At 45.7% G+C, this 24,816-nt stretch overlaps 2 protein-coding genes across 3 annotated transcripts in view; one reads left to right on the forward strand and one right to left on the reverse strand.

Moving 5' to 3' along the window:
- The window catches only part of LOC144497048 (uncharacterized), a 388,053-nt gene that overhangs the window by 104,634 nt on the left and 258,603 nt on the right, over positions 1 to 24,816 (reverse strand). The gene's annotated exons all lie outside the window — the stretch shown is intronic.
- LOC144497716 (class I histocompatibility antigen, F10 alpha chain-like) lies at positions 9,965 to 19,327 on the forward strand. The gene is made up of 7 exons (XM_078219157.1): positions 9,965 to 10,124; positions 12,326 to 12,586; positions 14,916 to 15,188; positions 15,529 to 15,801; positions 18,400 to 18,489; positions 18,660 to 18,695; positions 18,993 to 19,327. Exons 1-7 carry the CDS (start codon positions 10,076 to 10,078, stop codon positions 19,283 to 19,285), a joined length of 1,275 nt encoding a protein of 424 aa, XP_078075283.1. The 5' UTR covers positions 9,965 to 10,075; the 3' UTR covers positions 19,286 to 19,327.

The following is a 24,816-nucleotide window of genomic DNA, read 5'->3' on the forward strand; positions in this document are numbered from 1 at the left end:
AATATTTCCAAGTTTGCTGACAACACAAAACTTGGTGGGATTGCGACAGGTGAGGAGGATGTCAAGAGGCTTCAATGTGACTGAGGCATGTTGAATGAATGGGCAGATATAGATGTAGTATAACATGGATAAATGTGCAATTATCCACCTCGGTAAGAAAAACAGATAGATTGGGAAATGTTGACATACAAAGGGATCTGGATGTCCTGGAACACCAGTCACTGAAAGCAAGCCTGCAAGCTGTTCGGAAGGCAAATGAGGACTGGAGTACAAGAGTAAGGATGCCTTACTGCAGCTGTACAGGGCATTGGTGAGGCCATACCTGGAGTACTGTGTGCAGTTTTAGTCTCCTTATCTAAGAAAGGATATACTTTCCTTTCGAACTTTCCTTTCCGAAGATGATTGATGAGGGTAGGGCAGTGGATGTTGTCTACATGGACTTCAGTAAGGCCTTTGACAAGGTCCCTCATGGCAGACTGGTGCAGAAGGTGAAGTCGCATGGGATCAGAGGTGAACTGGCAAGGTGGATACAAAACTGGCTCCATCAAAGAAGACAGAGGGTAGCAGTGGAAGGGTGCGTTTCTGAATGGAGGGCTGTGACAAGTGGTGTTCCTCAGGGATCAGTGCTGGGACCTTTGCTGTTTGTAATATATATATAAAAGATTTGGAGGAAAATGTAACTGGATTGATTAGTAAGTTTGCGGACGACACAAAGGTTGGTGGATTTGCGGATAGCGATGAGGACCATCAGAGGGTACAGCAGGATATAGATCAGTTGGAGACTTGGGCGGAGAGGTGGCAGATGGAGTTTAATCCGGACAAATGTGAGGTAATACATTTTGGAAGGTCTAATACAAATAGGAAATATACAGTAAATGGCAGAACCCTTAGGAGTATTGATAGGCAAAGGGATCTGGGTGTACAGGTGCACAGGTCACTGAAAGTGGCAATGCAGGTGGAGAAGATAGTCAAGAAGGCATACGGCATGCTTGCCTTCATCGGCTGGGGTATTGAGTTTAAAAATTGGCAAATCATGTTGCAACTTTATAGAACCTTAGTGAGGCCGCACTTGGAACATAGTGTTCAATTCTGGTCGCCACACTACCAGAAGGATGTGGAGACTTTGGAGAGGATACAGAAAAGATTTACTAGGATGTTGCCTGGTATGGAGGGCATTAGCTATGAGGAGAGGTGGGAGAAACTTGGTTTGTTCTCACTGGAGCGACGGAGGTTGAGGGAAGACCTGATAGAAGTCTACAAGATTATGAGAGGCATGGACAGAGTGGATAGTCAGAAGCTTTTTCCCAGGGTGGAAGAGTCAATGACTAGGGGGCATAGGTTTAAGGTGCAAGGGGCAAGTTTTAAAAGAGATGTACGAGGCAGATTTTTTACACAGAGAGGTGGGTGCCTGGAAATCGTTGCCGGGGGAGGTAGTGGAAGCAGATATGGTAGTGACTTTTAAGGGGCGTCTTGACGAGTACATGAATGAGATGGGAATAGAGGGATATGGTCCCCAGAAGCGTAGGGGGTTTTAGTTAAGGCAGGCAGCATGGTCGGTGCAGGCTTGAAGGGCCGAAGGGCCTATTTCTGTGCTGTAATTTTCTTTGTTCTTTGTTCCCCAGAGGGAGTGCAACAAAGGTTCACCTGATTCCTGGGATATGAGACATTGGGTCAACTAGTCCTTTAATCAATAGAATCAATCAACAGAATCTAGAAGAATGAGACATGATCTCATTGAATCGTATAAGATTCTGACAGGGCTGGATAGACTGGCTGCAGGGATGTTGTTCCATCTGGCTGGAGGGTGTAGAATAAGGGATCACAGTCTCAGGATACATTTAGGACTGAGATGAGGTGAAGCTCCTTCACTCAGAGAATGATGAACCTGTGGAATTCTCTACCATAGAAAGTTGCGGAGGCCAAATCACTAAAAGAAAGAAATTATAGCTTTCTAGTTTCTAAAGGGGTATGAGGAGAGCATGGGAGCATTGGGTTGAGAAAGAGGATTAGCCACGATCATATTGAATGGTGGAACAGGCTCGATAGGCCAAATGACATATTCCTGCTCGTACTTTCTATGGATCTAGGTAATAGCAGACTGGAGAAACAGCAGAAAAATGTCTAGAAGACCCTTCATTTACAAAACAAAGCAATCGAGCTTTGCAAAGAAAAGGAAAACCTATGAAGGACCTTCATATGTTACAAGATCTCTCAGGTCAAAATTTGTTCCTCTGGAAAATTGTGAAGAGGGGCAAATGAAATATAATGAACTGAAGAACCATTTGTCAGAGAAGAGCCAGCGATGTTCAACATTCCAGGAGGAAGTCAAGAGGTTACAAGAAAGTGTTTGCAAAGCTGGAGAACTAGCTGAATATTTTTCATCTGTATTCACTAAGGAGGAAGACATTGCAGCTTCAGATTCTTGTTGGGATAGTGAAATTCTGGAGGATATTAAGATTAATAAGGAGGAGGTGTTAGATGTTTTAGCAGGCATAAAGGTACATAAATCCCCAGGGCCTGATGAGGCTGCTATGGGAGGCAAGAGAGGAGATTGCAGGGACCCTGATGGAGATATTTAAATCTTCACTGGCCACAGGCGAAGTGCAAGATGACAGGAAGATAGCTAATGTGGTACCTTTACTCAAGAAATGCAGCAGGGTTAAGCCTACAGGCCAGTTAGTCTAACATAAATAGTAGGGAAGTTTTTGGAAATTCTGAGGGACAGGATTAATCAACACTTGGAAAGGCAGGGATTGATCAGGGATAGTCAGCACAGATTAGTTGGTGGGAGATTCTGTCTAACTAATTTAATTGAGTTTTTTGAAAAGAAAGCTAAATATATTGATGAGGGTAGTGCAGTTGATGTGGTTTACGTGGATTTCAGTAAGGCCTTTGATAAGGTCCCACATGGAAGGCTGGTCCAAAAGATTACAGCTCATGGGATCCAAGGCAAATTGGCAAATTGAATCCAAAATTGGCTTGTTGATAGGAGGCAAAGGATGATGGTGGAGAGCTGCTTTTGTGATTGGAAGCCTGTGACCAGGGGACCCCTGCTGTTTGTTATATACATTAATAACTTGGATGTGAATGTAGAAAGTATAATTAGTAAGTTTGCAGATTACATGAAAATTGGTGGTGTTGTTGATAGTGAGGAGGATAGTCTTTTGCTACAGACTGATATTGATCAGCTGGTAAGCTGGGCAGAGCAATTGCAGTTGGAATTTAATCCTGATAAGTGTGAGGTGGTGCATTTTGGAATAATAAGGGTAGGATATGCACGATTAACGGTAGGTCCCTAGGGAGTATTGAGGAGCAAAGGGACCTTGGTGTACAAGTCCATAGATCCCTGAAGGTGGCAGCACAAGTAGATAGGGTTGTGAAGAAGGCATACAGAATGCCTTCATTAGCCGGATATAGAATGTAGGAGCAGGGAGGTCTTGGTACAACTTCATAAAACATTGGTTAGGCCACAGATGGAGTATTGTGTGCAGTTCCGGTCGCCACACTATCAGAAGGACATTATTGCACTGGAGAGGGTGCAGAGGAGATTCATCAAGCTGTTGTCTGGGTTGGAAAGTTTCAGCTATGAGGAGGAACTGGACAGGCTGGGTTTGTTTTCTCTGGAACAGAGGAGGCTGAGGGAGGATCTGATATAGGTATACAAAACTATGGGAGGCGTAGTAGCTCATAAGATTCTAAATCACAGTAGGTCATAGGTTTAAGGTGAGGAGTCAGTGGTTTAGAGGGAATCTGAGGAAAATGTTTTTCACCCAGAGGATGATGGAAATTTGGAACGTGCTGCCTGAGAGAGTGGTAGAGGCGAGTACTCTCATAACATTTAAACAGCATCTGGACAAGCACTTAAATCGCCAAGGCAATTGGACCAAATGTTGGTAAATGGGATGAATATAAATTGGTATTTGATGGTTGGCATAGACACAGTGGACTGAAGGGCCTATTTCTGTGCTGTATGACTCTATGACTATGAAAAGAGGAGGCATTGAAATGAAAAGATGAAGAGTCTTCTGAACAGATAACAGAATTACAGAACTGAAACTAGTTAAACTTCACCAGAGACAGACCTGGCCAACAGTAAAACCAAATGAAGAAGGACAAAGCTCTGCTGCAGATAGAGAAAGCCAGCATGCAGCTCACAAGCTGCACAACCAACTTTTTTTTTCAGATCATCCAAAACTTTGTGCAAAACAAAATGGAGGCGAGGCTCACGCTGTTACGTTGGGGGGGACTGGAGGAGAGGGGGGAGGGGGGACGGGGGGGTATGGGGGGGAGAGGGGGACGGGGGGAGGGGGACGGGGGGGGGACAGGGGGGAGCTGGCAGCTAGGAATCGAGAGCTCTATTATAAAACACAGGAACCCCCACCCCAGCACATACAAGGGAACCCCCCATCCCGACACACACAAGGGACCCCCCCACCCTGACACATACAAGGGAACCCCCCACCCTGACACATACAAGGGACCCCCCCATCCCGACACATATACGGGAAACCCCCCCAACCCCCCCACACCCCCCTCACCCCGAAACATACAAGGGAACCTACCCCTACACATACAAGGGAAGCTCCACTCCGAAACATACAAGGGAACCCCCTCCACCCCGACACATAGAAGGGAACCCCCCACCCCCCACCACTCCACCCCCCGCTCCCCCCACACACCCCCACCGACTGGAAATCTATCTACTTTAAAGCCCGCTAGAACAGCTAACACCTCTTCCCTCTCAATGCTAATCCATTCAATTGTATCACACTCACCCTTCTCTGCTTTCTATGACTATATTGTCCTTCTCCACAGCGAATGCAGATGCAAAATACTCAATTAGTGCCTCACCTATATCTTCAGTCACCACACAGAGGTTGCCACTTTGGTCCCCATTCTTTCCCTGGTTATCTGCTTGCCCTTTACAAACTTGTAAAACACATAGAACATATAGAACAGTACAGCACAGATGTTGTGCCGACCTTCATCTGAAACCAAGATCAAGCTATCCCACTCCCTACCATCCTGGTGTGCTCCATGTGCCTATCCAATAACCGCTTAAATGATCCTAAAGTGTCTGACTCCACTATCACTGCAGGCAGTCCATTCCACACCCCAACCACTCTCTGCGTGAAGAACCTACCTCTGATATCCTTCCTATATCTCCCACCATGAACCCTATAGTTATGCCCCCTTGTAATAGCTCCATCCACCCGAGGAAATAGTCTTTGAACGTTCACTCGATCTATCCCCTTCATCATTTTATAAACCTCTATTAAGTCTCCCCTCAATCTCCTCCGCTCCAGAGAGAACAGCCCCAGCTCCCTCAACCTTTCCTCATAAGACCGACACTCCAAACCAGGCAGCATCCTGGTAAATCTCCTCTGCACTCTTTCCAGCGCTTCCACATCCTTCTTATAGTGAGGTGACCAGAACTGCACGCAATATTCCAAATGCTTTGGGATTATTTTGCCTGCCAGTGTTCTTCATGCCCCCTCTTCACTCTCCTAATTTCATTTTTAAGTACATCCTTGCATCTTTTATACCCCTTGAGGGCATCCACTGTTTTGAGCCAGAAATGCATGTGCATCTCCCAGAGCTGGCGAACAATCGGCCGGTCAGACCATGCTGGAAACCGTCGGGAAGGCAGGTAAGTTATTTGAATCTGTTTTAAATGTATTTTAAATATGTTTTCAATGTAATTATCGGGAACTTACCAGTACCAATTGAATCTCCCACTCCACCAGGAGTACTTCATTCCGGCAGGGTTTAGAGTAGCTCCCCACATTTGGGGAACTAGCGGGGGACCCCGCTGGAATGAAGGGAGGCAATCAGGACCCCCAAGAGGGTCGGGCAGTGGGGGGGTGGTGCCCCCCGAGCTTGAGCACCCTGGCAGTGCCAGCCTGTGTCCCCTGGCACTGCCCAAGGGGCAAAGTGCCCATGCCCAAGAGGCACCTTGGCACTGCCCATCAGGCATCAGGCAGTGCCAAAGAGGCAGGGCCTACAGTGAATAGGGCCGAGGGGCGATCGGTGGGGGCAGGGGTCCTGCTGCCACTCTGCACGGCGATTGGTCTGGGATGGAGGGAGGGCAGCGATTGGGGTGGGGTGGGCTTGGGGGGGGGGGGGGGGGGTCTGCCCAGGGAAGGGGGGTGGTCTGACCCTTGGAGGAGGGGGGAGGTCTGCAGGGGTGAGGGGGGTGGAGGGATTGCCACTGCTGGGGGGGGAGTGGGCTGTACATTGGGGCGCTGGGGGACAGGGGGGGGGTCAGGGCTGGCCCAGGAATTGTTGTGGGGGCCACGATCAGGCCAGCGATTGAGCTGGCCAGCAAATGGGGAGTCTGACAGATCGGAGCCACTGCGCGTGCGCAGAGTTCCAGAACTGTCAGACTCTGGCGTGAATAGGCGTCCCCCTCCACCCCCCCCGCCGGGTTTTTAATGAGATTCACGACTGGGACCTCTGCAATGCACAGAGCGGGAAGATTCGAGAAGCTGAACTGACAAAACAGTCGGGATCAAACAGTTTTCCCACCAATTCAGCACTTCTGGGAGAATCAGGGCCTTTATTTCCGTTCCATTTTGTGTTCTTTTCCATAATTACCTTAAATCTTGGGAGTTATGGTCACTATCACCAAAATGCTCTCCCACTGACACTTCTACCATCTGCCTGGCTTCATTCCCTAAAATTAGGTCAAGTACCATCCCCTATCTTGTAGGACTTTCTACATGCTAGCTCAAAATGTTCTCCTCGATGCACTTAAAGAATTCCACCTCCTCGAAGCCTATCCCAATTAATATTGGGGAAGTTGAAATCGCCTACCATTATTATCCTATTATTTTACACTTCACTGAGATTTGTCTATATATCTGCTCTCCTATCTCTCTGTGATTGTTTGAGGGCCTATAGTACACTTCCAGCACTGTGATTGCCCTCTTTTTGTTTTTGGGTTTCCCCAAATGGCCTCAATTGAGGAGCCTGCTAAGATATTATCCCTCCTCACTGCAGTAATTGGCTCCTTGATCAATAGTGCCACACCATATCCTCTTTTACACGCCTTCAGTTCATCAGCCACATGTGTCAGACTCCTTGCATTAAAATAAGTGCCATCCAACCTTGCATATTCCTATGTGCTTTAACATGTCTGTCTTTGCATTGCCTTCTAGACTGACTTAGTTTTTCTTTCATATTTGGTTGTGCATCACCTCTCCCCCCCAACTGTACCTCCACTCTGTGACTTGTCCACTTGCCAAATTAGTCCATACCTTCCCCCAACAGCACTAAGCAAACCTCTCGCAAGGGTTTTAGCCCCATTCCGGTTCAGGTACAACCCATCCAACTTTTACCCATCTCACCTTTCCCAGAAAAGGATCTAGTGATTCAGGAAACTAAACGCCTGCACCAACTCCTCAACCAAGAACATCTATCTATCCTTTTCCTATATTTACTAGCACATGGAACCGGGAGTAATCCAGAGATTCCAACCTTTGAGGTTCTACTTTTCAATCTGTGACATAGCTACCTAAATTCTTGCTGCAGGACCTTGTCCCTCTTTCTGCCTAGGTTATTGGTACTGATGTGAACCATGACCTCTAACTGTTCACCCTCCCCCTTCAGAATACCCTACAGCTGTTTTGTTACATCCTTGATCTTGGCACCAGGGAGGCAACACACCATCCTGGAGTCACTTCTGTGGCCACAGAAATGCCTGTCGGCATCCCTCACTATGAGTCTCCTACTCCTATTGCTCTACTGCTCTTACTCATCCCCTTTGTGCAGCTGAGCCACCCACAGTGCCGCGAACTTGGCTCTGGCTGCACTCCCCAGTGGAACAATCATTCTCACTATGATCCAACACAGAAAACACAGTTGTGGTGCAGTGTTCTATAAAGCAAAACAAGCAATGACTATTCTTTAGAAATTGGCTGTTTTTTACCACAGGACACGTCCAGATCTATCGAAGCACAAGAAGCACATCTTCAGCATGGAGATGGTTAGGTGGATTGGCCATACTAAATTCTCCCTTAGTGTTAGGGGAACTAGCTAGGGTAAATGCATGGGCTAATTGGGGTTGGGCCGGGGTGGGATTATGGTCGGTGCAGACTTGATGGGCCAAATGGCCTCCTGCACTGTAGGATTCTATGATTCTGTGATAATTTTTTGCATCATTAACTTCCAGGAAGATTATGGAGGACCACACAGAAAAAGAAAACCTGGGTCCAGTCAATGAATAAACGTAGTGAACATTTCCTCCGGAAGGAACAAGATAAGCCAATGATATCTGACCAAAGAAGACGATGGTTGATAAGGAAAAATAGGACACAGAAAAGCGTGAGAAGCAAATCATTTAAAGAGACTCAAGTATCTGAAACAACAAATACTACAATAGAAACTCCAAACATGCACAGTCAGGCTGAAGCAACTGCGACTACACCTCCTCTGAATGTGAAAAGAACAAGTCATAAAGCTTCCAGATTGTCTGAACTTGTAAAATCAGAGACTTTAGGCGGAAAGCATGGAGAGTGTATTGTAAATATAGTTGGGTAAAGACTTGGAAGGGGAAGATATGGTACAAAGGTGTTTCGGAGAGTAATGTGGGACTACAGAGGCAGTACCGCCCATTTTCTGATGTACAGATTCACATAATAGTGGACTGAGTATAGCAGTAAGGTCTTTTAGGAGCTAGCACAAGGTAGCACCAAATCATACAGTGCAGAAGAGGCCATTCAGCCCATTGAGTCGGCACCGACTCTCTGACAGAGTAATTTACCCAGGCCCTCTCCACTGACCTGTCCCTGCACATTTACCATGATACATTAACTAACCTACACATCTTGGGAAACTAAAGGGCAATTTAGCATGGCCAATCCACCTAACCAGACCCACGCAATCACAGGGAGAACGTGCAAACTCTACACAGTCACCCAAGGCCAGAATTGAACCCAGGTCCCTGATGCTGTGAGGCAGCAGTACTAACTACTGTGCTACCATGCCGTCCATAATGAGAGCTATATCTCAGAGATAGTTATATAGTTATGATTTACTAATAAACATTTAACCGTACCAGCTTCCAGGCCTCTGTGTGAGACACCAGACAACAATACCCCCCTTCTCTTTCTTCACACTCCAATCTCCCTCCTCTTCACCACCCCCCTCCCCCTCATCCCATCTCAGCTCTCAGCATCCTTGTAGACTGACACTGTCCCAGTCTCGGTCCTTCCACAGCTGAGAGCTGACTTTCCTGATGCTCTGCAGTTCAAACACACTCACCATTTTCCTCACAATGTGTACCCCAGCCCAATCCTTTGTGGATGGACAATTATGTTAATTCCAAAAACTGTATGCTGAGGGAGAATGAATGAAGCTTGTCTGTGCCTTAAATCAGGTTTATTTCCCAGAACTCCAATTCCTCCCTGATGATCAGAGTGAACTGGTGTACATATTTGTACAATGATTCCCTAATTTGGCAATGGCTATGTTGAATTGTCAATTTAAAGCATGCACTTCACGGCAACACAACAACACTAACAACTCACTCCCAACGTCACCTTCAGATTGGGGGAGAATTGAGCCAGGAATAAGGATTTCAATTTCTGCTCTACCATGGAAGGTGCTCACTCTCCTTCACCCCTGTCAACCATATCCCACTCCCACCTCGCAATTATCAAGGTGAAAGATGGGCACTGCACTTTAGGATGTTCCGAGATTTCCTGTCCTATCCACCCATCTTGTGTTTGTACTGAGACATTGTCAATCCCTAAGATAATCAGCACTGCTCTAATCAACTGGAACATCCCAGTCAATTGAGTCTTCGAACCTTCCTGCACCATTAGTCTCTGCACCATGCATCAACTTGTTTACATTTAGGCTGAGCACACTGGAGTTGCTGCTGATAATCTTTGTGGTTTCCTGTAACTGTTGACCTAATCTGTGGAGCAGTTCTTAAAGCTTTTTGTGTATCTGTTAGACTACAGTTAGACAGGGCACAGCTCAAAGGAATTACCCAGTCTGAACTGGGCACAACGCAGAGCCATAAGGATTCCTCACAAACTGTTCAACCAGTCTGTTGAGGGAAGTAAAAATGATTGGACTGTTAATGCTGCTCCTTTTGTGTGGAGGGGTCACTGCAGGTGAGTAATGGGGTCAGAGGAGTCATAGTGTCTGTGCACTGGGGTATTAACCCTACAGCGAGTAATGATTTCTGATTTGAATTATTATTGTCACATAATAACATACAGTGAAAAGTATTGTTTCTTGGACTACACAGACAAGATATACTGTACATAGGGAAGGAAAGGAGAGAGTGCAGAATGTGGTGTTACAGTTCATAGCCAGGATGTAGAGAAAGATCAACTTAATGCGAGGTAGGTCCATTCAAAAGTCTGATGGCAGCAGGAAAGAAGCTGTTCTTGAGTCAGTTGGTACATGTCCTCAGACTTTTGTATCTTTTTCCCGAAGACAGAAGGTGGAAGAGAGAATGTCCGGGGTGCATGGGGTCCTTGATTATGCTGGCTGCTTTTTTGAGGCAGCGGGAAGTGTAGGCAGTGTCAATGGATAGGAGGCACGTTTGCATGATGGACTGGGCTTTGTTCACGACTCTTTGTAGTTTATTGCAGTCTTGGACAGAACAGGAGTCATACCAAGCTGTGATACAACCAGAAATAATGCTTTTCTATGGTGCATCTGTAAAATTTGGTGAGAGTCATAGTGGACATGCCTAATATCTTCTAAACTCATCGAAATACATACCAACTCGATGTAATTTTTTTTTATTAATTGGTGGATATGGCCATTGCTGGCTGGGCTAGCATTAATTGCCTATTCCTAATTGTCCCTAATTCAGTGGCTCAGAGGGCAGTTAAGAGTCAACGACATTGCTTTGGAACTGGAGCCCCTGCAAATAAATCCCAACACAACAGTCTGGCATCTGCTCTGGAGTCACATGTCACCAAAGAATTTTTAGCTGAAAAATAACTTAATTTGAAGAAGTTGGAGTTGTGTTGGGGTTTATTTACAGGGGCTCTGTGCTGTGTTGGGGTTTATTTACAGGGGCTCTGTGCTGTGTTGGGGTTTATTTACAGGGGGCTGTGTGTTGTGTTGGGGTTTATTGACAGGGGGCTGTGTGTTGTGTTGGGGTTTATTGACAGGGGGCTGTGTGTTGTGTTGGGGTTTATTGACAGGGGGCTGTGTGTTGTGTTGGGGTTTATTTACAGGGGGCTGTGTGTTGTGTTGGGGTTTATTTACAGGGGATCTGTGTTGTATTGGGGTTTATTTACAGGGGGCTGTGTGTTGTGTTGGGGTTTATTTACAGGGGATCTGTGCTGTGTTGGGGTTTATTTACAGGGGCTCTGTGCTGTGTTGGGGTTTATTTACAGGGGGCTGTGTGTTGTGTTGGGGTTTATTGACAGGGGGCTGTGTGTTGTGTTGGGGTTTATTGACAGGGGGCTGTGTGTTGTGTTGGGGTTTATTTACAGGGGGCTGTGTGTTGTGTTGGGGTTTATTTACAGGGGATCTGTGTTGTATTGGGGTTTATTTACAGGGGGCTGTGTGTTGTGTTGGGGTTTATTGACAGGGGGCTGTGTGTTGTGTTGGGGTTTATTTACAGGGGGCTGTGTGTTGTGTTGGGGTTTATTTACAGGGGATCTGTGTTGTATTGGGGTTTATTTACAGGGGGCTGTGTGTTGTGTTGGGGTTTATTGACAGGGGGCTGTGTGTTGTGTTGGGGTTTATTTACAGGGGGCTGTGTGTTGTGTTGGGGTTTATTTACAGGGGATCTGTGTTGTATTGGGGTTTATTTACAGGGGGCTGTGTGTTGTGTTGGGATTTATTGACAGGGGGCTGTGTGTTGTGTTGGGGTTTATTTACAGGGGGCTGTGTGTTGTGTTGGGGTTTATTTACAGGGGATCTGTGTTGTATTGGGGTTTATTTACAGGGGGCTCTGTGTTGTGTTGGGGTTTATTTACAGGGGGCTCTGTGTTGTGTTGGGGTTTATTTACAGGGGGCTGTGTGTTGTGTTGGGGTTTATTTACAGGGGGCTGTGTGTTGTGTTGGGGTTTATTTACAGGGGGCTGTGTGTTGTGTTGGGGTTTATTTACAGGGGGCTGTGTGTTGTGTTGGGGTTTATTTACAGGGGGCTGTGTGTTGTGTTGGGGTTTATTTACAGGGGGCTGTGTGTTGTGTTGGGGTTCATTTACAGGGGGCTGTGTGTTGTGTTGAGGTTTATTTACAGGGGGTTCTGTGTTGTGTTGGGGTTTATTTACAGGGGGCTCTGATGTCTCTGTCTCTTGCCCTCTGTGGGGTTCATACCCTATCATCTGTCTCTCTGTTTCAGTCTCTCACACACTCCGGTATTTCTACACTGCGATGACTCCAATTCCTGGCCTTCCCGAATTTGTAGCTGTTGGCTTTGTAGATGAGATCCCGATTGATTACTACGACAGTGATCTTCGGAAATTGGTTCCACAGCAGCAATGGATGGAACAGTCTCAGAGCGCTGAATACTGGGAGCAGCAGACACAGTTCCTGAGGAGCTCCGAGCATGTTGGACAGACCAATATTCAGACAGCCTTAAATCGCACCAACCAGAGTGGCGGTGAGCTTTCACTCTCTCCAACTCCCACCCCTGCGTCACTCTATCTCCCCCATGTTTATCCGTGCCCCCCCACCCCCCCACCAAGTATCTCTCTCTCTCTCTCCTCCTAACCTCCCTGTATCTCACAATAATTTTGAACATTATAAAGGTTGGCCCTTTGAGTCTTCTCCATTATTCAATAGGTTCCTAGCTGATCCTCCAGCTCAGCTTCACCTTCCTGTCACATCCCAATACCACTTCATTCTCTTAGTATCCCAAAATCTATTAACCTGTTATAAATACTGCCAGGGTCTGAACATCCAGGGCACAGAATTCCGAAGATTCACAAGTTCTTTGAGTGAAGACCTTTCTCTTCAATTCCGTTCTGAACGGCTGACCTTATCCTGAGTGTGTCCCCGTGTTTTCTGACGGTCATTCAGATTTGAAATATTGGCTCTGCTCTCTAACTGTCAGACCTGCTGAGGTTTTCGAACATTTTCTGTTTTTGTCCCCGTGTTCTCCGTTCCCTAGCCAGGGGACGTGACTTCTCAAGTCTCCATCCTTTTTGTTAAGTTTATTTATTAGTGTCACAATCCTGTCAAGTCCCTTACGAAGTAGGAACAGAGGTTATCTCCAGCTCACTTGATGTAATTAGACTCCCGAACTCTATCCATGGACCTCTTGGGTAGGGCAATTCCTCAAGATTCACCACCCTCACATGAAGCAATTCCTTCTCCTCCCCTCAGTCCTCAATGATCTGTCTGAGACTTTTTCCTCTGATACTAGACTCACCAGCCAGAGGAAACATCTTATTCACATCCACCATGTCACCAGCAACCTCCCCTCCCCTCCACGAAGGATTTTGCATGTTTCAATTAGGTCACCCCTCAGTCTTAACGCCAGTGAAAACAGACCCAGTCTCCTCAATTTCTCTCTATTGGACAGTCCTGCTGTCCCAGGGATTTGTCTGATGAACCTCCGTTGTATTCTTTCTGTATAAACTTTCTTAGGTAAGGGGACCCAAACTTACACAGTGCTCCAGCTGAAGTCATACAAAGTCCCTGTAAAGCTGTATTAAGAGATCTTTACTCCTGTACTCTAATCACCTTGTAATTAAGGCCACCATAAAATTTACCTTTAATTGCTTGCTGCACTTGCATTTTAACTTTTAGTGACCCATGATAAGGATACATGGGTCTCTTTGAACATCCACACTTCCCAAATTTTACATGTTACAATGAAATCACCTTTCATTAAGACACCAGGTGTAGTCTACTCAATTTCTCCTCAGAGGACATTTGTCTGATCTCAGGAACCAGTCTAATGAACCTTTGTTGTACAGCCTCAGGGACACGTATGTCCGTTCTTGGATAAAGTTCATTTATTAATGTCATAAGTAGGCTTACAATAACACTAATGAAGTTACTGTGAAAATCCCCAAGTCATCACACTCTGGCGCCTGTTCAGGGACACTGAGGGAGAATTTAGCATGGCCAAAGCACCTAACCTGCATGTCTTTTGGACTGTGGGAGGAAATCAGAGCACCCGGATGAAACCCACACAGACACGGGAAGAATTTGCCGACTCCACACAGACAGTGACCCAAGCTGGGAATCAAACCCGTGTCCCTGATGCTGTGAGGCAGCAGTGCCAACCACTGTGCCACCATGCCTCCCACGGTGTCACAGGGTAAGGAGACCAAAACTGTGCACAGCCTTCCAGGTGTCGGCCTATGTCATTGCAATAAGACTTCAATCCCTTTTTAACAAAGGCCAACATATCATTTGCTGGATAGATTCTTGATAAGCAAAGGGGTGAAAGGCTATCGGAGGTAGACAGGAGGTGAAGTTCAGGTTACAATCATATCAGCTATGGATATTATTGAATGGTGGAGCAGGTTCAAAGGGTTTACTTCCTGCTCCTAATTCATAATTTTGTATATGCGCACGCACATTATTGAAACCATTTTGAAAATGCAAGTACACCACATCCACTGGTTCCCCTTCATTCATTACATCTTTAAAAACCTCTAGCAGATTTGCAAAACATGATTTCTTTCATTAATCCACAGTAATGCTATTTAATCATATTAAAGTTCTCTAAGTTGCCTGTTACCATGTCCCTAACAAGTTTCAATGTTTGTTTCTTGTTAATGTTAGGCTATGGTTTCCCGGTTTCTCTCATCCTCATTTATTAAACAGCAGGTGTATGTTTGCTTCCTTCCAATCATTGGGAATGGTTTGAGATTGAAGGACCTTGAGAAGTCACATCCTCTCCCTGCCCTCTGCTGATTGACGGGTAAATGCGGGTGGACTGGCTCTGATTGGCTGTGTGTGTGTGTGATTGACAGGGATCCACACGGTCCAGGTAATGCACAGCTGTGAGCTCAGGGATGACGGACAAACCAGTGGATTTCACCAGGAAGGTTGGGACGGGAATGATTACATCAGCTTCGACAAGGATCACATGGTATGGGTCACCCCGGTAGCCTGGGGAGTGATCACCAAGAACAAGTGGGATCAGGACAAGGCCAGGAATCAGCAGAGGAAGGCTTACCTGGAGACAACCTGCATCGAGTGGCTGAAAAAATACCTGGAGCAGGGAAAACAAGATCTGAAACCCAGCGAGTATGGAGGGGCCTAAAGAGTAGGGTACTGAGTAAGGGGGTTTGAGATGTGGGGGAGGGGGGGGGTGAGAGTGAGGCGGCAATACTGAGAGTGAGGTGGAGGGGAGGGGTGTTGAAAGAGGTGGGGAGGGTTGAGAGTAAGGGGGGTGGGGGGGAGACTGAGAGTCAGTTATTTAATCACTGGTCTAAAGTGGCATGTACATTCTGGGGTCTAATCTCCAGTTTAAAGAGGTTTGTACCATTTCCTGGGGTCAGGAGTCTAATCTCCAGTTTAAGGTGTATATGTACCATTCTCCGTCTCTCATTGATGAGGCTCTGATCTGTTTTGCTCTCTCAGTTGTTCCACAAGTATTTCTTTCTGTGGACAAGATGTCAGACACCAAACCGGCCCAAATGTCCTGTTTGGTCTCGGGATTTTACCCTCGTGATATCGAAGTCACTCTGCTGAGAAATGGTGAGCCAATCATGGACACGTATTCCACTGGCGTCCTGCCCAATCATGATCGGACCTACCAACTGCGGAGATGGGCTCAGATCACCCCTAAAGATGGAGCCACCTACTCCTGTCAGTATGAACAGAGTGAAACAGAAGTGGAGACCAGAGACTGGGGTAAGAGGAACAGTGAGTGCAGCGACAGTGTCTGTCAGTGATTGTGTTTCAATGGGCTTGCTAGCTCATCCAGGTTCCCCTGGGTCTCTGGATTACTAGTCCAGTGACAATACCACTACACCACTGCCTCTCCAAACTGACAGGTTTATAGTTTCCAGGTTTATCCCTCTTCTTTTGTGATGCTGCCATCCTCTGGCACCACGACCATATTGAAGGAGGATTGGCAACTAGTGACTAGAGCCTCTGGTATCTCCAGCCTTCATTTCCTCAGTAAGCTCAGATGCACTCCATCCGGCTCTGGTGACTTTTCTACTTGAGTGCTGTTGAAGCTTGACTATAGCTCACCTTTTGATCTATTTTTATCCTATTCAATTTCTCTACAACCTCCTCCTCTTTAATGAAAACCAATGCAAAATACTCATTTGATACCTCAGCCATGCCCTATGTTTCCCGATGATGGTCTCCTTTGTAGTCCCTAACCAGCCCAACCCCTCCTTGCCTACTTTTAATATTTAGAAAACTAATTCACCTGGGCCAGATCCCTTTTCAATCTGACTGAAATTAGCCCTTCTCTGGGTGATTATTTTCATTTTTCCTTGTTCTTTCCCATCTCCACTCCAAACCTAAAAAGCAAGGTACTGTAGAGCTTGGAATCTAGAACAAAAACAGAAAATGTGGGGAAACACTCAGCAGGTCCGACATCGTCTGTGGAGAGTTAACGTTTTGAGTCAGTATGAATCTTCAGAGTGAAAGAGAGGGAGAAATGTGATGGATTATATAATGTATAAGAGGGGATGGAGCAGCTAGAACAGAGTAAAGGATCAGTGATTGGTGGGAGCGAGGAGCGATTGCAACAAAGATGCGTAGTCACAAGACAGAGGAAACGTTAACGGCAGAAGAAGGTGCGAGTAGTAGCAGATATCAGAATTATGGGAGAATATAGGTCAATGCTCAGTGAAAGCAAAAATAAAGAACAAGTGACAGATGGCCCAGTGGGGGAGGGGAAGGGGAGTTTTTTCATTGGGACAAAAAATGTTTGGGATATATTTTTAAAAAGGTCAAGATAAGGGGTAAGATCACAGTTTAAAGTTGTTGAGTTCTGAGGACTGTAATGTACCTAATTGGAAGATGAGGGGGAATGGGATGGAATCCTTACAGAGAAGCTGTAATTGGGAGCCGGTGGGATTGCAATGAATATTGGTGGTCAGAGGTCAAGGAAGAGAAGGGAAATGTTGGAGATGAGAGAGGGTTGGAAATTGGAAGCAACCTGATGATGTTTTGATTACTGTTTTCTAAATGGTGCCCCATTTTGTCCAACTTCATTATCGAGAACTCCAACACTGATTTTTGCCTTGCTAGTCAAGACAGTTCTCCTGTATAAATTTAAGGAAATTCTCCCCATTTCCCCCTTTCCCTTCACACTATCCCAGTCTGTATTTAGATAGGTCCCTCATCACCACTCTATAGTTCTGGTTTCTTTCTGTAATCTGCCTTAAAATCTCTCCTCAATCTCCTCCCCACTATTTGTTGATCGAAAGTTTATACCCAGCTGTGAAATCACTCCCCTAACTCTCTCCAATTACACTGGCAGATTCAAAGACAGAATGTATTGCCCCTTTCCAGAATTGGAACAGTATCTGTGATCAATAATCTCTCCTTCTCTTTACTCTCCCTAGAAATCTCTTATCTCCCATCACTGCACTTCCTCAAGGCTATTCTGAGTCTGTGTGAGGATCAATCACTTTTGTGTAGGTGACTTGAAAGGACTTTTGAATGACACGTAGTTCCAATATCTGCAGATGAACAACATCCTCAATTTATTTAGCAGCTTTGGTATAAACATCCCAAAGATCTTCACAGGAGTGTCATCCCAGACACACTGAGCCATTCTACCCTAATTTTCCAAAATTCCAGAAAGGTCCCTTCAGATTGGAAAATAGTGAATGTGAACTCCTCTATTCAAGAAAGAAAGGAGACAGAAAGCAGGAAGGTGTAGGCCAGTTAGATCAGGAGAATGCTGGATTCTATTAATAAGAATGTTATAGCAGGGAACCTAGAAAATCTTAATGCAGTCAGGCAGAATCAACATGGAATTGTTAAAGAAAAAACAAGTTTGACTCATTTGTTAGGATTTTTTGAAGAAGTAACAAACAATGTGGATAAAGGGGAACCTGTGGATGTGCTGCATTTAGATTTCCAGAAGGTATTTGACAAGGTGCCACATCAAAGGTTATTACACAAAATAAGAGCTCATGGTGCGGAGGTAACATACAGACAAAGGATTGCTTAGCTACAGGAAACAGAGTAGGGATAAATGGGAGTAGGCTTGAATGTGGAGTTGAAGCCACAGTCAGACCAGCCATGATCTTACTGAATGGCGGAGGAGACTTAAGGGGCCGAGAGGCCTAATCCTACTTCTAATTTATATGTTTGTATTCTCTGGTCAGACTGTCCGTCACATCACAGATTCTAACTCCATATCAGATGCAGCTTTAATACAATAGTTTGTGAATGAGCAGTGGGTGTGATTATTCATTGATTATTTTTTCATTCTCCCCACAGATGGGGTGTTCAGAGTTATTCCAGGATCTAGATGAGAAACATACTTTGGTTTGGATGTTGGAATTGTTGTTGCTGTTGTTGCACTGATTACCATTATCATTTGTGCGATTGTGTGGAAGAGAGCAGGTAGGAAACTCTGTTATGAGTAGCTTTAAATAATTTAGAAACTTTACCTGGTGAGTTGGTGGATTGCGGGAGTGGGGCTGTGGTGGTGAACAGTAATGGAATGAGGGGGCTGGACAGGATGAGGGAGCTGTTTGTAACGGAAGATCTGTTTGTGTTTCTGTCTCTTGTAGGAGTAGAGAAAAAAATTGCTTATCGCCCAGCAAATCGTAAGTGAATAAACAAGACAAACTTGGAGCTGTGTGTCTGTCTGTCTCTCTTGATGCATTACTGTTTCTCACTGTCAGTGTCCACCTGTCTGCCTTGGTAAGGCTGTGCCAGTCTCTCTTGGGAAGAGTGTGCCTGTCTATAAGTGTGTCTGTCTGTCTCTGTTGGCGTCTTTCTCTTTCGGTGTGTTGTGTGTCTCTTTCTGTGCGCGTGCGCGTGTCTCTGCCTCTCTCTGTATATCTTTGTAGAGAACATTCCCCATGTTGTAAAATGTTTAACAGAAACCTTTCATTTCGTAGGTGCTGATAGTGGGGAAATCATCCTCCCAGGTCTGAGGTACGGAGTCACTCACTGGAGTTTAACAACATCATCAAACCAGGACCTGTGGATTTGGGGAGAACACAGTAAGAAGTTTAACAACACCAGGTTAACCTGTGTTGTTAAACTTCTTACTGTGTTTACCCCAGTCCAACGCCGGCATCGCCACATCACGATTTGGGGAGAGACAGGATTGCGTTTTATCACAGACTCACTGCTTTTGCACCTTGACATTTGTCATGAGTTCTCACTCAGTGAGAGTGGAAATCCATGATACAGGTCAGAATGTTACTGCCCGCCCTCTATGGGAATCAGAGCAGGCGAGGGGCAGACGATGGGAAGGTCTGTTGACCTCGGGTGGGATTTTACGGTTATGGGATGAGCGAGGCCATGAAATCCCAACGGTCTCTGAAAGACACAAGCTCCAGCAATGAAGTGAATAATTCCAGTCTGGAATTGATCAGCCTTGGTTTACTGCATGGGAGATCCCCAATATTGATGGATCTCCCATGCAGTAAACCACAGTGGTTAGCACTGCTGCCTCACAACGCCAGGGACCCAGGTTTGATTCCCAGCTTGGGTCACTGTCTCTGTGGAGTTGGCACATTCTCCCAGTGTGTGGGTGGGTTTCCTCTGGGTGCTCCGGTTTCCTCCTACAGTCCAAAGATATGCAGGTTAGGTGGATTGGCCATGCTAAATTGCCCTTTAGTGTCAGGGGGACTAGCTAAGGTAAATATATGTGGGGCTATGGGGATAGGGCCTAGGTGGGATTGTGGTCAGTGCGGACTTGATGGGCCGAATGGCCTCCTTCTGCACTGTAGGGATTCTCTGATCAGATCTGTGTTTGTGGGAAGGAACAGTTTCTGTTAACCCACCATCAGTGTTGAGCATACCCAGATAAGGTCAGGTAGTGAAGTTCTTCCCTCCTCCTCAATTTGACCATGGATCATCTCCTTGCATTCATTACTGCTCCTTCCCTTCACTGAGATGAACTTATCTATTAAAAACCACAGGGGGAGCGTACAGGCTCTCCAGCTCTGCTTTGTGTTCCGATTTCTCTCACCCCCGCTGTGTCTAACTGCTGCCCATGACCCTATCCAGAGAGCAGTATCAATCAATTGTTCTCTAAATGTTTCTCCCCTGGTCCTGCAGCGATGGATTAACAAGAATCTCCTGGGAACCTCGTGTTCTCTTGAAGGTCGCTGATCTGCTGCAGAATCCACTTCCCTTCAGCTCATCAATCAAAAGTACAACAGTTCTGGCCCACTGGATAGTCAGTAAGCTGGCGGAGAGAGTAGAAAATTCCAGGGGTGGGGTCTAGATTGTGAAGGTTTAATATTCCTGGCAGCAAGGGCAGGAATGAATGTCATCGGGGGAACGAGGTCTGGTGAGCAACAAGCTTCAGGATCTTGCTAGCTGCTGAGTGAGACAGTGGATCTGTTTGACATACTAGCAAATGGGATGACACCTGGAGAATGGGAGATAGTTGTGCTGCAGATGTGAGGGGCGGAGTTTGAACTTGGGTTTGGAGTCAGGGTCTTAAACTGATGCATCGTGGGGCTTGGAGATGTCAGGAAATTTCCCCACTCGGGAAACCTGTCTTGGTAGCAGAAATCCAGGCCTTAGTGTCTGAACTCTGACCCACCGTTGACAGCTTCTGTGAACTCTGCCATCTGACTAACCAATCACTGCCACTGTGTCAAATACTGGTCTGATTTCCCCTTTAAAGTAAATGATTCTCTTTGCATCCCCACTCCCTGTGACAACTCACAGGGAGAGCAGTTTGAGCCGGCAATTTTTTTAATTAATAAAAAGGCATAAATAGTAAAGAACAAGGCGAAAAGAAAAATTGGAAATGCCGGAATCCCGAAAAGAAAGGTCAGTACCAGGAGGCCCACAGTGCTTTTTTGACTAATGAAGTACACTTTTGAAATATAGACACTGTTCAAACAACTAAAGAAATTCTCCTAACCTCTCTCCCAATCACTGTGATCATTTCAAATTGTTTGCCTCTTGTCAATAATTGCTCAAGCAGGAGAAATTTAAATAACTTCACCATTTGGAAAAATGCTCAATGAAATCTCTCCTTGTGTCCTGTGTGCTCCAGTTCAAACAGAACCTGTAGATGAGACACCGCAAAAATAAGCTGCTTCTTCTTGATTCTTAATAACAAGTATTTAGCAATAATGCGTGTATGAGTATAAATTGCTGTATGCAAATTATCACGAGGTGGAAGAATGTGTATCAAATATAATCTAAACTGTTGTGCACCAAACAGTTTTGGACAGATGTATCCTGTTATGAACGGGTGTGAAATGAATGTCATCTGATGTGAGAAGAGTTGTGTTTCTGAGAGATATTGGATAAGATTATCATGGATTAGTTGATTAATTCTTGTTACTGACTAATTTGCCGATATGTTTTAAAGATTAGTTTTGACAATGTAGTACATTTTAAATCTGCAGTTACCTGGGTTTTTAGGGTAGCCATAGTTTAACTGGACTTAAATTGTAAACTATATATTTGCACAGACCCTGTGTATAAAAACAGGTTGAGGCTGGGGATTAATAACTGACAGTTGTGATCTACATCAGCAAATGTTATTGTTTGTAAGAGATTTGATAATAAATAGCTGCTTATTGGTGCAAACCAAAGAGAAACAGGCGCCAGAATTCTCTGGTCTCGTACACCGTTACCGTTTGCCAGTGAGAATGGAAAATTTGGCATCAAGCCAAATCTCCCTTCACTGCAGTGGCACTGGAGAATCCCAATTGCAGGCGAGGTCGGAGAATTCCAGCCAGGATAACTTGCATGATGTTATTAGACATAGGCTCAGCCTTGAACCATCATCTGGACTCCATATCCCAAGAACCGGTGTGGACTGGTAGTGGAACCATGCCCAGCCTGATTCTTGATGGATTGCCCTGTGACATAGAAACACAGAAACATAGAAAAACTACAGCATAATACAGGCCCTTCAGCCCACAAAGTTGTGCCGAACATGTCCCTACCTTAGCGATTACTAGGCTTACCTATAACCCTCTATCTTACTAAGTTCCATGTACTTATCTAAAAGTCTCTTAAAAGACCCTATCGAATCCGCCTCCACCACCGTTGCTGGCAGCCCATTCCATGCACCCACCACCCTCTGAGTGAAAAACTTACCCCTGACATCTCCTCTGTACCTACTCCCCAGCACCTTAAACCTGTGTCCTCTTGTGGCAACCATTTCAGCCCTAGGAAAAAGCCTCTGACTGTCCACTCGATCAATACCTCTCAACATCTTATACACCTCTATCAGGTCACCCCTCATCCTTCGTCTCTCCAAGGAGAAAAGGCCAAGCACACTCAACCCAGGCAACATCCTTGTAAATCTCCTCTGCACCCTTTCTATGGCTTCCACATCCTTCCTGTCATGAGGCGACCAGAACTGAGCACAGTACTCCAAGTGGGGTCTGATCAGGGTCCTATATAGCTGCAACATTATCTCATGACTCCTAAATTCAATTCCTCGATTGATGAAGGCCAGTACACCATTCGCCTTCTTAACCACAGCCTCAACCTGCACAGCTGCTTTGAGCGTCCGATGAACTTGGACCCCAAGATCCTTCTGATCTTCCACACTGCCAAGAGTCCTACCATTAATATTATATTCCGCCATCCTATTTGACCTGCCAAAATGAACCACCTCACACTTATCTGGGTTGAACTCCATCTGCCACGTCTCCGCCCAGTCTTGCATCCTATCAATGTCTCGCTGCAACTTCTGACATCCCTCCACACTATCCACAACACCTCCAACCTTTGTGTCATCAACAAACTTACCAACCCATCCCTCCACTTCCTCATCCAGGTCATTTATAAAAATCACAAAGAGTAAGGGTCCCAGAACAGATCCCTGTGGTACTCCATTGGTGACCGACCTCCATGCAGAATATGACCTATCTATAACTACTCATTGCCTTCCGTGGGCAAGCCAGTTCTGGATCCACAAGGCAATGTCCCCTTGGATCCCATGCCCCCTCACTTTCTCAATAAGCCTTGCATGGGGCACCTTATCAAACATAGAACATAGAACAGTACAGCACAGAACAGGCCCTTCGGCCCACGATGTTGTGCCGAGCTTTATCTGAAAACAAGATCAAGCTATCCCACTCCCTACCATCCTGGTGTGCTCCATGTGCCTATCCAATAACCGCTTAAATGTTCCTAAAGTGTCTGACTCCACTATCACTGCAGGCAGTCCATTCCACACCCTAACCACTCTCTGCGTAAAGAACCTACCTCTGATATCCTTCCTATATCTCCCACCACGAGCCCTATAGTTATGCCCCCTTGTAATAGCTCCATCCACCCGAGGAAATAGTCTTTGAACGTTCACTCTATCTATCCCCTTCATCATTTTATAAACCTCTATTAAGTCTCCCCTCAGCCTCCTCCGCTCCAGAGAGAACAGCCCTAGCTCCCTCAACCTTTCCTCATGAGACCTACCCTCCAAACCAGGCAGCATTCTGGTAAATCTCCTCTGCACTCTTTCCAGCGCTTCCACATCCTTCTTATAGTGAGGTGACCAGAACTGCACACAATATTCCAAATGTGGTCTCACCAAGGTCCTGTACAGTTGCAGCATAACCCCACGGCTCTTAAACTCCAACTCCCTGTTAATAAAAGCTAACACAATATAGGCCTTCTTCACAGCTCTATCCACTTGAGTGGCAACCTTTAGAGATCTGTGGATATGGACCCCAAGATCTCTCTGTTCCTCCACAGTCTTCAGAACCCTACCTTTGACCCTGTAATCCACATTTAAATTAGTTCTACCAAAATGAATCACCTCACATTTATCAGGGTTAAACTCCATTTGCCATTTTCAGCCCAGCTTTGCATCCTATCTATGTCTCTTTGCAGCCTACAACAGCCCTCCACCTCATCCACTACTCCACCAATCTTGGTGTCATCAGCAAATTTACTGATCCACCCTTCAGCCCCCTCCTCTAAGTCATTAATAAAAATCACAAAGAGCAGAGGACCAAGCACTAATCTCTGTGGCACTCCGCTAGCAACCTGCCTCCAATCCGAAAATTTTCCATCCACCACCACCCTCTGTCTTCGATCAGACAGCCAGTTACCTATCCAATCGGCCAACTTTCTCTCTATCCCACACCTCCTCACTTTCATCATAAGCCGATCATGGGGGACCTTATCAAACGTCTTACTAAAATCCATGGACATGACATCAACTGCCCTACCTTCATCAACACACTTAGTTACCTCCTCAAAAAATTCTATCAAACGTCTTGCTGAAATCCGTAAAAACTACATCTACTGCTCTTCCCTCGTCTGAGTCTAGTAACATCTTCAAAAAATTCAATTAGGCTCGTAAGGCATGGTCTGCCTTGGACAAAGCCGTGCTGGCTATTTCTGATCATACTATTCCTCTCCAGATATTCCTAAATATTGCCTCTCAGGATCTTCTCCATCAACTTACCAACCACTGAGGTTAGACTCACTGGTCTATAATTTCCCGGGCTATCTCTTCTCCCTTTCTTGAATAATGGAACCACATCCGCAATCCTCCGGAACCTCTCCCGTCTCCATTGATGACGCAAAGATCATCGCCAAAGGCTCAGCAATCTCTTCCCTCGCCTCCCACAGTAGCCTGAGGTACATCTCATCCGGAGTGACACCTGTGATGGGTTTATCCCAGACTTAAAGGGAGGTTTTTTTTTGTTTGTTTATTCATAGGATGTGCAGATCTCTAATTGTCCTTGAACTGAGTAATTTGTTCAGCCATTTCGGGCGCAT

This window comes from Mustelus asterias, chromosome 8, assembly GCF_964213995.1.
Source record: "Mustelus asterias chromosome 8, sMusAst1.hap1.1, whole genome shotgun sequence".
In the NCBI taxonomy this organism is placed as follows: Eukaryota; Metazoa; Chordata; class Chondrichthyes; order Carcharhiniformes; family Triakidae; genus Mustelus; species Mustelus asterias.

Coding starts and splice junctions, on each gene's coding strand:
- LOC144497716 (XM_078219157.1), top strand. CDS start 10,076: ATGATTGGACTGTTAATGCTGCTCCTTTTGTGTGGAGGGGTCACTGCA. Junction 12,587..14,915: donor TCGCACCAACCAGAGTGGCG/GTGAGCTTTCAC, acceptor TGTGATTGACAG/GGATCCACACGGTCCAGGTA. Junction 18,490..18,659: donor GATTGTGTGGAAGAGAGCAG/GTAGGAAACTCT, acceptor TGTCTCTTGTAG/GAGTAGAGAAAAAAATTGCT.